Raw genomic sequence first — 15,353 nt, 5'->3', positions numbered from 1 at the left:
AAAAAACGGCCAGTTGCACCTTTCAAATTTTCATTTTAGAGGTATGGCCACCTGAAGGCATCTACTCAACACTTAAAAGGATAGTACTGGTGGTTTATAAGATACTCTTCATTTCAAGATCTAAATAGAAGATCCTTGTGAAGTTTCCTGTACCCCATTGTTTCCTGTTTCCCTTAGCTCCCCAAATATATTTAATATTAACATTCTATTTGTTAAATCGTATCTTCAGAGCATACTTTTGAAATTAATTCATTATCAGCTTTTTTCCCCTCCTGCAATTTAATTTCTTGGCTCTCCCAAGGAATCAAATGAAGGGATGTTGACATTAAAAATAATCAAACAACATTACAAATGCTGTTTCATCTAAATCCAAATTGACATAAAGCATTGTATAAATTTGGGTACAAAATAAAATATCTGGTGAAAATGGCAGGATGCATAATAATATTATTGCATTTAAATGGATAGCCGTATAGATTCATATATAGCTGGATATACATAGAAACTCTTTAGAGGCCCTTAAAGTGGCACAGCAAAAGAGAATATTTCACTTTAGTGAAAAATAGTAGAAGGAGAAACTGGTTTCTAAGTATAATGTGTACAGGAATCAGAACTGTAGCTTCATGACATTTTAAGTTAACTGGTACATTTATTTTTCTTTAAAATGAAGCTATGGAAAGCCATGTCTTTTTAGTTAAGAAGCTTACAGAAATAAAATTGAGCTTCTGAATTATAATTACAGAATATCAGCTGCCGTATGTTACTTGGATTGTTTTGCATTATCTTTTGTGAGGTTTTATTGGGAGATTAATAAGTAAAGAGTGAATGGAAGAAGCAGCTTCTTTCCTGTCCCCCAGTCTGAGAAATGATAATATACACTGCCTGGTAATTTCTGGCTTTGCATGTATATGTGCAGAGATCATGGCATCTTTGATTCTTCTGTTGTAAACAAGAGAGATCAGCAGAATGTTTTGGATAGGCAGTCTCATGTTTTTTAGTTTACTCTTAATTTAGCCCGTATTCTTTGATGCTAAATATTTACATATAACACCACATGCACAGAAAACTGTCTGTTCATCATGGCCCCTAGTTATTGCTTTTTTTTTTTAAGGTCAGGCCTTGCTTTTCAATCAAAGGATAACATGGAATATATGAATTGGAATTGGACAACTCTGGAAATTTTTGTACTCAAGGTGATAGAACTTAAGCAGAACACTGGCTTTTCAATTGTCTTTCTCCTTGTAGGCACCTAATGAGCTATTGGCAATGCCTAATACATTAATTCCATTCACAGGACTGTAGACAGGGTCATTTCTGAATAGAATAGACTATTTCAGTTGGAAGGGACCTACAACAATCATCTAGTCCAACTGCCTGACCAATTCAGGACTGATCAAAAGTTAAAGCATGTTGTTAAGGGCATTGTCCAAATGCCTCTTAAACATTGACAGGCTTGGGGCATTGACCATCTCTCTAGGAAGCCTGTTCCAGTGTTTGACCACCCTCTCGGTAAAGAAATGCTTCCTAAAGTCCAGCCTAAACCTCTCCGGTGCAGCTTTGAACCATTCCCATGCATCCTACCACTGGATACCAGGGAGAAGAGCTCAGCACCTCTCCCTCCACTTCCCTCCTCAGGAAGCTGCAGAGAGCAATGAGGTCGCCTCTCAGACTCCTTTTCTCCAAACTAGACAAGCCCAAAGTCCTTAGCTGCTCCTCAGAGGACGTTCTTTCCAGCCCTTTCACCAGCTTTGTTGCCCTCCTCTGGACACATTCAAGGACCTTTACATCCTTCTTAAATTGTGGGGCCTAGAACTGCATACAGTACTCCAGGTGAGGCCACACCAACGCTGAATACAGCGGGATGATCACCTCTTTTGACTGGCTGGTTATGCTGTGTTTGATGCACCCCAGGATGCGGTTTGCCCTCTCGGCTGCCAGGGCACACTGCTGACTCACACTGAGCCTGCTGTCGACCAGCACCCCCGGATCCCTTTCTGCAGGGCTGCTCTCCAGCCACTCCTTTCCCAATCTATATTTGTGCCCAGCGTTACTCCGTCCTAGGTGCAGAATCCAGCATTTCGCCTTATTAAATTTCATCCCATTAATCATTGCCCAATGCTCCAATTTATCTAGATCCCTCTGCAAGGCCTCCTGTCCCTCAGGAGTCAACAGCACCTCCCAGTTTGGTGTCATCAGCAAACTTGCTAACGGTGCATTCAACTCCTGCATCCAGATCATTGATAAATATATTGAACAGGACCGGCCCTGGAATTGAACCCTGAGGAACACCGCTGGTGACTGGTTGCCAGCCAGGTGTAGGCCCATTCACTACAACCTTTCGAGCTCTGCCCTGCAGCCAGTTCTTCACTCAGTGCACTGTGAACTCGCTCATCCCACAGTTGGACAACTTGTCCAGAAGGATGCTGTGAGGGACAGTATCAAAAGCCTTACTAAAATCCAGAGAAACTACATCCACCATCTTCCCTTCATCCACTAGGCAGGTGACCCTATCATAGAAGGATATCAAATTAGTTAAAGAGGACTTTCCCTTTGTGAACCCATATTGACTGTGCCTGATGATTGCATTATTCTTTAAATGCCTTTCAGTAGTACCCTGTATAATCTTCTCCATAATTTTTCCAGGAATTGAGGTTAGACTAACAGGTCTGTAGTTCCCTGGGTCTTCCCTCATGCCCTTTTTGTAGATTGGAATAATATTGGTTTGCTTCCAGTCAGGGACCTCCCCAGACTCCCAAGACCTTTGGTAGATGATAGAGAGGGGTCCTGCCATAACATCCACTAGCTCCTTCAGAACTCTGGGATGAATCCCATCAGGCCCCATGGACTTGTGAACATTCAGCTGATACAGCTCCATCCATTACAGTTTCAGTGTCCACAAATGGAAAGTCACTGTTCCCACACTCGTGATCCTCCGACTCAGGGGACCAGGCAGCCCAAGGTCTAGCAGCATTATTAAAGACTGAGGCAAAAAATGCTTTGAATGCCTCCGCTTTTTCTTCATCCCTATTAGTCAGATGACCATCTTCAACAAGCATTGGTCCGTTGTTTTCTTTAGACCTCCTCTTGCTATTAACATACTTAAAAAAGCCCTTCCTCTTACCTGAAACAACACTGGTGAGTTTCAACTCTAATCGAGCTTTGGCCTTTTGTGTCTTCTCCCTGCATAAGCGAACCACAGCTCTGTACTCTTCCTGTGAAGCCTGACCTTGCTTCCAGAGATCAGAGAGTTTCTTTTTCCTCCTGAGCTCCACGAGGAGTTCCCTGTTCAGCCAAGCTGGTCTTCGGCCCCGTTTGCTTGACTTACAACACAGTGGAATTGCCTGGTCCTGTGGTTCTAAAAGGTGGTTCTTAAAGACTGACCAGCACTTGCGGACTCCTAAGCCCTCAAAAGCAGATTCCCAGGATACTCTGGGAATATAGGTCTCCGAATAGCTTAAAGTTTGCTGTCCTGAAGTCCAGGGTAGCAACTCTGCTGTCCTTTTTTCTCATTACACAGAAAATTTTAAACTCAACCATTTTATGATCGCTGTGGCCAAGACAGCCACCTACCATCACATCCCCCACAAGTCCTTCTCTATTCACAAATACCAAGTCTAGGAGGGTATCTTTCCTAGTTGGCTCACTGAGTACCTGTGACAAGAAGTTATCTCCTACAAACATCAAGAATTTCCAAGACCTGCTCATTACAGCAGTATGATATTCCCAGTTGATGTCTGGGGAGTTGAAATCTCCTATAAGGACAAGGGCTACCGATCCAGAAATTTCTCCTAACTGCCTATAGAATAACTCATCAATGCTTACATCCTGACTGGGCAATCAGTAGTAGACACCCACTACAACATCGTTGTTTTCCACCTCCCTAATCCTCACCCAGAGGCTCTCAACCACATCATCGCTAACTGTAAGGGCTGTACAATCAAACCTCTCCCTTACATATAGTGCAACATGAGTCTTTCTAAGGACATCAAAATGACTACAGAGTGGTCATTCTTCTCACCTATTTTCATCATAAATAAGGCATGCAAATTCTTTATTAGACTATTAGATTTGCATCTTCTGCATCCTAAGACAGTTTTTGCCAGTTGCTGGAAATGACCCATGTTCCAACTCAGAGCTCAGAGGAGACACAAAGCTGAGATAGTTCTTTAATATGGGAGTCCTGTTTTACTCCTTGGAGAATGGCCTAAGATCAAAGGTTCCTGATACTGGGTGACTGGAACTGGTTCCTTCTTATATGCATTACATGGCTGGGCTCTACCTGGATTATTATAGCTCCTGGGGCCATGTTCTTCAATAGACCTCAAAAAAAGCAAGCTTTGAAACTAAACTGTAGAATGATAAAATCAACTGAACCTGAGAGGAAAAGGAGGATCACCCAAGCAGTAGTGTTAGACTCTTAAGATATATGGAAATTTATGAAGAGCTACTTACGCAGGGACTGGTAGAATTAGTTTTGAGGTAAACTGTTGAAATTTGGTACAGTTTGTTGTTAAAAAGCTGCTGATGAACAGAGAGATCAGTTCCAAATCTGACCTCTATGTAAAAAGTTTTTTCTTTAAAGTGAATTTCTGTTTGTTCAGTACATCTATTAGGTTAATTCATTTCCCATACGTAATGTATTTTCCCTGTAAAGTAGACATTATTTGTACAGTCTTCTTTTTTGGGGGAAGAGGGGATCCAGCTGATCTCATCCCTCATTTATTTGTTTAAAGTCCAGTTAAAAAAACCACACGCAAAAGAACACCAAACAAAAAAAACCCCCCAGGAATCTGTTTACTAGACCTTCAGACAGCATGGAAAACGGGTATATGTGTATATTACTGCATTTATAAACAGATATTTGCATCAGACAGGCAAGTATTTACGTTCATTATATGGATGTTTTGTTAATTACAGCTTTTACCATCCTGTCCAGGTGTGACACCAAACTGTCCAGGGTCTAGCATGGACATAGTGGAGCACAAAAAGAAAGAAGAGCAGCTTTTGTAGTGATTCAACAACAATAAAGACACTCATAGACACGAATTTGCCCAAAGTCTGTCAAATGAAATTATAACCTCAAAAGATCAAACAAAGTGTCATCAACATGGACAAATCTTATCTCAGTCTGAGGCCATCACAAGGAATCAAACCCAAACAAGCAAGAAGCCTTTCCCAAAATGCAGTGTACAAGAAAAAAGAATGGATAGCAAAAAAAAAGTCAGTGCCCAAAATGGTCTCTCTTAGTGAAGATCCTAAATGAGAGGTGGGCAATTTGCTGTAGAAAGAATTAAAGTGAAAACTTGGTTTATATTTTTGGACCTCCTTCCAGAGAATTGCGTTGAAGAGGTCTTCAATCTGTTTTACTCCTGTTGTATTGCTATCTAGTATAAAAAAAAAAAAAAAACAAGAAACCCCAAATTTGCCACACTTTACATTAGCCATACAGGAGGTCAGAACAAAGGGAAAAACCCAACTCCTTTACTATTTGGAAAGTGGCCTAGTGGCAAATGAGGTAACAGACGTGGAACTGTCACTGTACCGTGTAGAGGACGTTTTGGTTGGGTTAGTGGTGCTGGGAGTCTGTAGGGGTACAACTGTGGTTAAAAATCATAAGTGAGTTTATGCACTGACAGCTAGTAATTGAAGTACGCAGATCATGCTAATGCATCATTTCGTCTACAAGCTGTGGAGTCTTTGATGAGGAGCTTGTTATATATTGCAAATCATCTGAAATTAAAAGTATAGCAAAATCGCTTCATTTTTCCTGTCCCCCTTCACCCAACCCTCCAGCACAGCCCTGCAGGGACACCACGCTGAACTAAATCTTAAGGTGTTAAATTACATGTCCTCATTAAAAACACTGCAAACTGCTGCTGTTAAGTGTAGCAGTAATATTGTGACTTGGCAGTTTTAGTGTTATATTGATCAATTTCCATTTCAAACATGATAAAGCTGACATGGCCCGTGGTCCCCAAAGATGTTTGGGAAAGAAACTTTTTAAAAAAAAAATTAGAGCACTTAATTGTAACTGACGATGCATGTCAGCTCCGGTCCCAGGAGGGCTTACAGCTGCAGCTCCAGAAGAGATGAGAATTCCCTGCGTGACACTGATGGCTTCTATATCATGAAATCTTTTTCTTTATGGTATGGAAGTTGAAAGTGACACACACCTTTTCCAGTCGGGTGTTGGGAGCATGTGTGCTAATGCTAGATCATGCTGAATAGAAGTAAAGCTTTCTGGGTTAACATTTGCATATTTTACAAAAAAAGCCCCAAATACATATATATATTTTAAATAGCAAACAACATTGCAGCTGGTTCAGTAAATCCCAGTGTCTAAGCTGCAGCAATGTGTTTTTCACCTCCAGCTCTATAGTTTATCACCACTGCTATCTTTGAATTGGATCTGGCGGTAGCAGTAATGGAGATCCCTGCATAGATGGGGTTCCAGGTAGCCGTAGCATCTTACGGTTTTGTTGTGCAGCTGTCTGCGAGAAGGACTGCGTGCGGCAGTGTTGAAAGTGCTGGTCTCTCTGCTCCTGGTCTAGCTTACTGCTTGCCCCAGTGCTGTCACCCGTGGGGTACAGGGTTAGCTGTTTGCCAAAAAGCAGTGACAAAGAAAGGAGTGAAGGATTTGTCTGTGGCTGTTGTTTTTTCTAATGTTTCACTGTTCAGCAAACATCAACATGACTCTGTATGTGATTGCAACACTGGTAAGGTATTTTATTCCACTCTGATAATAGCTCTATTTTGAGCCTCTGAGCAGCACTGAGAAACACAAGAAGTTACAGGAACCACATCTCTCTACCATTCCAGCTTTTACTTCTGCTGTCAGAAAAATTGCTGAGTGACTTAGATGCCTTCTGTATAAAATGAACTGGTATAGGTCTTGGCAGGAGAAAGGCAATCTTCTACTGAAGAGGGCTACAGCAGAAATATTTCAGTAGATGGGATGAATATACTCTTCTGATCAGCACAGATAGTATTAGGAGTAAACTCCTTGCAGGATTCTTGACATTAGTATAGATGCACCAAACAGAGGCCTAACTTAACTCTCTTAGCTTAGAAAATTTAACTTACATTGTGTGCTGCGGTGTTTAAGACTTTTTACAACATGAAGTTCCAATATAAACTCTAAGCCATAAGACAGTCCTGTATGATTCAGATCAGAGTCTTAGCGTTTGAATGATCGAAGAACACCACATCCCTTGATGAACTTTTTTCTCCTTCTCTCTTGCTCTTGCAAAACACTCCTGTGCATGGGTAATGGATGCTGCGTGGAGAGAGATTTTTTGTGTAGCATAGATAAAAATGTCTTTTCAGAAAGTTTATATTGAAGATTGTAAACATGAATCAATAAGAAATGGAATTATCTATAAAGTACAGAAATAAGAAAACATCTCGTTACATAGGAAGACATTTCTGTTCATTCAGACTAGGTGATGGTCTGTCAGATACCCAGTTATTGTTAGATGACAATAACTCGTGTACCAACTGTATGGGGGTTTTTGTGCATAAAATGATCTTTCGTTATTTCTTTGTCAGATTTTGATTTTGCTGTTATACCTTTCCACCACTTTGAACAAGAGAAATTGTTGTTTTGGCTTATAGGAACTGTGCCACCTCTGTCAGCAGAAGAGAAAAATTGAATAAGAGAAGCAACAGGAAAAAAATCAATTTGTACACACCATTCCCTGGCTTTCATGGCTCTGCTAAGGGACAGTTGTACAAAGCAGCAACTGACTTCCACTGTCCCTTTCTAAGCAAGAGACTGAGCAAGTTTCTAGTTTGCTTTGTGCGTAACCACACTGGAAAACTGGATTTTTTGTAGTGACTGAAAGACGCAAAGTTCTTACTCATTTGTGGCAGGGTAAAACAATTTATGATGGTGATTTGTTTGGCTGGTTACTTGTGCAGACATATTTTTACAAGGTTATCTTGTCCTGGTTGAATTCAAGCTTTAATGTCTTGAAATGGAAGACATTTTTTACTACAAAGTCTCTTTCAAGAACAGCAGTTGTCATCAATTAAGAAAACTTAAGTTTGTTATGTCTGGGAAAAGACTGCTTTCCCACAGGAAGCTTTTGAAAACTGTGCTACGTATCACAGTTATACTGAGACCTGAATTTCCTAGCAAAGCCTGTCATACATTTACAAGAAATAAAGTTGTGAAGGACAATTGTAAGGGATTTGATGCTACAGTCCATATTTTAGAATATTGGACTAATACTGTGCCAGGCCAAAGAAATATCGATACAGTAAATAGGAAAAGGAAATACTCATGCTGATGGAAGGCAGTATTGATTTAAGAAAGGGTCAAACATTTGCTGTGTGCTACAAATAAAAAAAATGGTTTTTAGCTGAGAATGTGCACTGGTGTTTGTTAATTTTTTTAGAGATTTTTGAGATTCCTAAAAGTGGTAGTATTGCAACATATGTAGGACTACAATCTTATTTTATTTGCTAATAAATAACTGTAAGGAAAATAGATACTCTCTCTAAATTACCTGATTTGGCACAAGGACAGACAAACATTGACTGGAAAAAATACTTTGCTCCTGAAGGAAGGATACTTATAGCATATTTGCAATCCTCTTTTGAAAAGCTAAGCAGAATTTCAGTTCCATATATTATTTCAGTTGGAGGGCACTAACCTATGTAAGTTACCGGTAATTCATTGACTTTGGGCTAAGGGTAACTCCCATCGTTAAGGATCTGCTTCTGTGCTTTTATGGGCTTTTAGTGATCAGACTGGGTAAGGACTAATCATCTTCAGAAGACGAAGAATTTGTACAAGCTTGTGGGAAAGATGTGAAGACAAACTCATCAATTAAAAAGAAAAAAAAAATCTTTTTTTAAATCAGTCTCAATTGGATAAATGTATCTCCATCAGCACAATCTCCATCTCCTGCTGTTTTACAAATGTGACTATTTGTATACTTTCAGGCAAACCAAGCAAAGCATTATCATGTGGAATAATAAATTCAAGTTTTGAACTCTCTAGCATGCTATTCTGGTCTAAAGGACAGTACCTGGAGCAGTGAGACAGCTTTGATTGTAAAATTGATCACATACAGAGACTTGGGAAAATTATATAGTGGCCTTAGCTGTCGCTGGATGGACTGTTGTATGGTATATTTGCTTTTGGTGAGAATGAAACTAAGGAGCATGATGCTCTGAAAGCCTTGCTGAGTATGTACTTGGGAAGTCTGTGCACTAGAGGTTTGAGGCTGGAAAAGAGCAGCAGTGAAACACAAGTGGGTGCAGGAGCTACAGACCCACCGAAGGCTTTGCTTGGGCTTCACTGGCGTTAAGGAAGGGGAGCTCTTGCAATTGAACGGCCGGGCAATCACATTGTCCTTGGGTCCAGCCGGACCTGTGTTCTCCTTTGTCAGTCTTCCTTTTGTGTTGGTTTAATAACCAGCTGCATTGTTAATGTGCAAGGACTGGTTGTTTTTTATAAGACACTTTTTTGTTTCTTTTAAACTAGAAAGATGAAAACTACAGAAGCCTACCACGAGATACTAGTAGCTGGTCTAACCAGTTTCAGAGAGACAATGCTCGTTCATCGTTAAGTGCCAGTCATCCCATGGTGGACAAGTGGCTGGAGAGGCAAGAACAGGTAATATATATGTGTGTATATATATTACTTTATCAATCTAATCTTTATGCTACTCCAAGCTATTACGAAGAAGTGTATTCTTATGTGATGTAGGCTCTCTAAGCACGATACAAGCACCAGCAGTATGTTGACTAAATTTGTATGGGATTCCTTCTGCTTCCAAAAAACCTACGTTAAGACTGAAATGGACAGCTGCAAATTATTTCATTTTTGAGTCATAAACACATTTACCTAGTATGTGGAGTGCTGCTGTTCTTCACAAGTGATACCAACAGGGTTATTTTAATTAGAGAGTAGTATTTTGATAAACACTTTGCTGTTGAAAGCTAATAATATTACTACAGAATAGCCAAATGTGGGTCAGTTTTGGCATTGCACTTTTAAATGCTTGTTATTCTTAACATTGTAAAATATTAATTATAAATTTGAAGACAATGTTATCGTTTTTATTTAGTGTACGTTTATACTGCTTTTGATCTTGGGCTTTTTTGAGACACTAAGTAATTCCAGCTTGGCTTTTTTTTTATTAATAAGATGGTAGTCATAGAGGTTTAAAGGTCTGAAATTAAAATTACCTAGCAGTCACTTCATGTGTTTGTATGTGTCTGAAATTTTCCAAGAAGTGTCTTCAAATGTATAATGAAAATGCATTTTTACTATGGAGGCTGGAAATATAACAGGAAGCCCATATATGTGATAGTGCATATGTAGGATTATTACTTCATCTTTCTTCTTTATACAATGTGACAGGAAAACATTGAGTTTTTGCATTGAACATAAATGTACAAATTTTGTATTTTACAGCAATAGGGCATAAAAGCAGAATTTGCTTTATACAGAGGAACGACAAAATGAAATTTGCCATTTGACACAGCCCAAGCTTCTTACACTGTGCCTTGTGACCGGAGGAGAAGGTTTAGAGTCCAGCACTGGGCTGGTGTCCTGGGACTGGTCTCCACCCACAAATCCCATACCAATATTTGAAGTCCAGCATTGCCAAATCCTAGGATATTCCAAACATTCTTTATTCAACCCCACTCTTAGTTAAAAAGGAGCTTAAGTAATATCACACAGTATAAAAAACGAAAAAAAACCCCAAATGTGAGCTATTAACTATTTTTGTATCTTGTAATTATCTGTAGATTCATTTAAAATTACATGTTTTATGAACAAAAAAATCTGTCTTTGGTCCTTGTATATTTTCCTCTGCACGTTTAATGATAGTGGTAGTTCCCGTTACTATTTTCCTCTCAAAAGATGTATAGTTAGTGCGGATGAGTTTAGCTACTGTCTCTGTATCTGCCTGTGTTGAAATGGAAAGTTGGTGCCCAGATTCGAAGGCATCTCCTGTGACAGTTCTGCTTGTTTGATGTTTTTGAGGCATATTTCCATGCGTCATTAGATTTTCACCGTGGCGGTTAATGAAACTGTTGTCTCAGCAAAAGAAGTTGGATTAGGAATCTTAATAGCAATCATCTTATAAAATGTTTGGTACATGAATATTTAATAAATTTTGTGCTGATTTTGGTCTCTGAACAGCTTAACTAGTTCAATTTATTCACCAATTAGGTAAATAATTGGGCACTAGTGGTAGTCTGGAAGCATATTTGTTACTTGAGTTAACTGGTTGAAGTCTGAAATTGCAAATATCATGTTTCTTCTGAGCAAGTTTTCTGCTTTTTGTTTTTGTTTGTTTGTGCTGGTGTTTTTTGAGAGAGAGAGAGGGTTCGTTCTTCAAATGTATTAATGAATCTGCATGTACCTGGAAGACCAGGATCCTTTTGTGATTTCATATCAGCAGGATAATTAATTAGACCGAAACCTGTTTAACAGGGAATGCACAGGAGAAGAAAGGCTGTAGTGAGAGTGGGATGCAGCACAACTCTGCAGAGAGAAGGAGGGAAGGGCCTGGCAGGGGATGGAGTAGCTGCAGACAGAGATATTCTTCCACTCTTTTTTGGGTTTTAAACTCTAATATCTTTTTCAGTGTCCTTCGTGGGCTTTTTGTTTCTCACTGGTTAAGCCTTTCACTTTTGTGAAGAAGAAACTCAAGCGATGAGGTTGCTATCTGGTGTGATCAATTAATTTAGCAACTTCCAGTCCTGTTCCTGTGTGCTCAACAGAGCTGTGGAGGGGCTGGAGTGGTCAGCGCACCCTGCCCGTACGTGCAGAAAAATTAGCAGACAGTAGATCTGGCAGCAAGGGTAAGGTAGTGACAGTGCCAAGAAGCCTCTAGGGCAGAACCCATTACGGATACCAGGGGTAATAATAGTCCTGGTCTAACCTGCCTTTATGGCTGTTTAGAGGAGATAGTAGTAAATATTACGTTCATCTTGCAGACTCCAGAAGCATGTTGTTGGAGTAAGGCTCTTCTGGCTTGGATTGAGTTGCTTCTCTTGAAGCTTGCCTCATCTCTTCCTGTTGAATATAAGGAGAAAAAAAATTCCAGGGTGATCTTTGTCAGCTTCTAACATACATGAACATTCACTGGAATTGCACTTTGAGGAATGAAGGTGTGATGTGCCAAAGAAGTGCAATTAATTTTTGCGTGGACAACACCTCATTTCCCATGAGCAGAACTATGGAGCAAACTGCGATTCTGCAGCATCACAGCCTGTTCTGCAGATGAAACTGCAAGACACCTTGTTTCCAGGAAATCATTATAGGCTGCTCTGGCAGTGACTAACAAGGGCACAGAATTAGATGTGTTCTAGTAGTTGTTAAAGAAATAGTTCTGTAAACTTCTCTAGGTTTTAGCGCCTTAAAATGGAGGAATGCATGAAGCCTGTTAAAATTCCTGGAGGTAATTGCTTTTGCTCCTATCTATTGTGCTTTACTAGGGCCCTGCTAAATTAGAGTGATACATCAAAGAAATGGAAAAGCTTAATTCTGCTTTCTGAGTCCTTTAAGGTATTCTGATTGTATATGCTGGTTAGCTATATCTACCTAAGGATGGTTCCCAGTTCAGTTCCAGAGCCCTCTGGTTGTCCACAGGGCAAATGGTTTGTGTATTTCTCAGAAAGTTTTGGCATTTCTCAAGCCCATGAAGTAAGTTATGTGAAACTGTTTGTACTGAAGAATCATTTCACATCTATAAAGCCAAAAATCCAAATACAGTTTCAGAATAGTTAGAAAGTTAAGGATTGTATTTTTTACTCTTTCGTTCAGTTATTTCATTAATTCTCTCCTGCAGATTGTCAAGTACTAGGAACAAAATTTGCAACCTTTAATTTAATTCTGAAGTATCTTAAAAAAGAAAAACTTGGTTTTTGTTCTTCACCTTGCCCTCCACAGCACTTTCTTTTCCCCCCACAGCAATCAAACTTTGAGGAATAGTTGAAAAACCTTACTTCCTCTGAAATTTATTCATATATATGGTAATGTCACTTTTATTTGAGAAATCTTTTTTCCCTCAGTTCACCTCAAGACTTGCTCAGGCCCTGATCAAATCTGGACTCATGCTGTTTCATACCAGGGAGACATGAAAAGGGAACGCATGAAAGAGTTAAACTTTTCACCAATTCCTTAAGTACAGAGAAAGCTTCTCTCGGGTGGTCATATTGGTTTCATTAGTCAAATATTGGAACTAGCAGCAATCAAGACACCTCGAACTGAAATAGTATATTCCTTGCTCTTCTGGAGAGGCCTGTTTCGCAGAAGGATTAAGAGGACCCGGCTGTCCTGTGCGCTGGGAAGGAGTGCGAGAGCAGCAGGAGAGGGAAATTCTACAGCTGCCCCGCTTAATTATGAAGCGGTTGATCAGATCTGCAAATACAACTAGATTGGTTCAATTAAAATGATATGCAAATATATATACATAACAGATATATGTCTGTATTTGTCAGTGCATGAAAGCAAGGTAGGAGATGGAGTAAAATTTCACGGTTATTACTGAAGAACAGGTCTGATCCCTAAAATCCCAGTAGCTTTCTAGTATCTAGCAAAAACCAGAGGTAAAAGACAAAAACCAAAAACTCAAATATATTCTGAAATGAGAAGAGAAGTTGGTTACTACTGCTGTCTTCTTGAGCAGAAATGTGCTGTACGGACACTTCCCCTGTTATTCTTGTTCATGACATCTGTCCGTAGCAATCTGGTACAGTTTCTCTGGTTCCTTTTTCAACGAGATCAGATGTGCAGGTAGCATATGGTCTTACATCTCCAGCTGTAGAGTACCTGCCTTCAGCTTGTATTTTCAGCAAAATAAGGCCTGCTTTTAATATGATTGAATGTACTCTCTCAAAACATTTGGATGCTATAAATTAGTGTATTTCAGCAGTCAGTTGAAAAAAAATAATCAGAGCTTCAGAGGTAGGTTGCTGAATTTAAACCACTAATTTCCTGTGGATTCTCATACTCCAGCTTACCCATGTTGTCAAATTTTCCATTTAACAATAAAAACCCTGCTTCTGTTTTATGCCTTAATGTACGAATAGAAGGCAGAGCTTCAGCTCATTTATTTTTTTTAGTTCTTAATGTTTCATAGTGGTATAGCTAACATATATAAATATTTTGATTTTCACTAGTGTACCTCTTTTGTGTTTCTCCTTGTCTGACAGGTGTATTTTGGCTTTTTTTTTGGTTTTATTATGACTAACAACAAGTGGAAAGGTCTGCAACTTCGGTGTTTCATGGCCTGGAGATGGGGAGGTTTGGGGGTTGGAGGCTCTTCTTATCTCAAACTCCTCACAAGAAGAGGTTGAAACTGCAGTAAAAATTATTGTCATTAGTGAGGAGTTGTGCTTTAAGATTTGGAAGAAGGATTAAGTAGGCTTCAGTTGGAGGAATAATTTTTAACTGGTTATTCATTACATTACAACACCAAGATAGAGTCTCATTGCTTTCCTCCCTATCTGAGTACAAGCACTTTATAATTTGTCTTTTGTGATAACAACCTCAATGAACATAGAACCATGACAGCATATAAATTATAAAATACAAAGATGGTTTTAAAGCTTGTCATAGTCCTTATAAAGAATTTCTGTCACAAAGATAGAGATATGCATATGTTCAAAGCTCTTGGCCTAATGCAGAGGCCTGTCTCTTTTTGTGGGGGTCTTCAGTGGATTGTCCCATATGAAGGGCAGGGGATGTATGGATGTAGCCAGGAATATCCAGGGATTGTGGAACCAGGCAGGACTACTTTGAGGCTGATTACGGGAGGAAAAAATGTTACTAGCCAGTGAACAATGGCATGGCTCACGCAGTTTGCTTGTTTCTGCAGGTAGAGCTATGGGACACATCTGAGAAAGGCATGGCTTGGCACCTGACTTAGTGTTAAATAATTGGCCATAGCTATAACTATGGGCAGGTAGAAGCAGTGACTAGTTCATTGGTAGAGGATTCACTTAAGGTTTATGTTAGTCAAAGAGCTGATCAGAAGACCTCAAGCTGCCCCTGCAAGAGTTCAGTGTCTCCCTAGTCCCATACCCACTTGCAAATTCAGCTTTTTTACTACTTGAGATGGGGGTTCTTGGCCGTGTGATCACACTGGCTTCCACCTGATGTGCTTGTCAACACCCCAAGTGCTACAGCTGTTTCTTCTTGCTTTTGTACTATGAAGAAGGTGAAAAGCTTGATTTGGCCCAAGAATACTTTCACTTAGCTGCTGCTGCTACAGGTAATTAGGTATTGACTGCTCCCTTTATTTCTGTATATTGGCAAGATGTTAACTTCTTCAGCTCAGAAACTCAAATGCTCAGATGAAATGTAAGCTATAAAGTGCTGG

At 39.7% G+C, this 15,353-nt stretch overlaps 1 protein-coding gene across 1 annotated transcript in view; it reads left to right on the top strand.

Moving 5' to 3' along the window:
* PARD3 (par-3 family cell polarity regulator) overlaps positions 1-15,353 on the top strand; it is a 412,448-nt gene that overhangs the window by 144,556 nt on the left and 252,539 nt on the right. The window contains exon 5 of the mRNA XM_009325558.1: positions 9,494-9,625. Within this exon, the coding sequence (XP_009323833.1) occupies positions 9,494-9,625 (132 nt within the window). The remainder of the gene's footprint in view (positions 1-9,493; positions 9,626-15,353) is intronic.

The sequence above is a fragment of the Pygoscelis adeliae genome, unplaced genomic scaffold (genome assembly GCF_000699105.1).
Source record: "Pygoscelis adeliae isolate BGI_AS28 unplaced genomic scaffold, ASM69910v1 Scaffold175, whole genome shotgun sequence".
NCBI classification, from domain to species: Eukaryota; Metazoa; Chordata; class Aves; order Sphenisciformes; family Spheniscidae; genus Pygoscelis; species Pygoscelis adeliae.
This window is presented reverse-complemented; position numbering and strand designations above follow the sequence as displayed.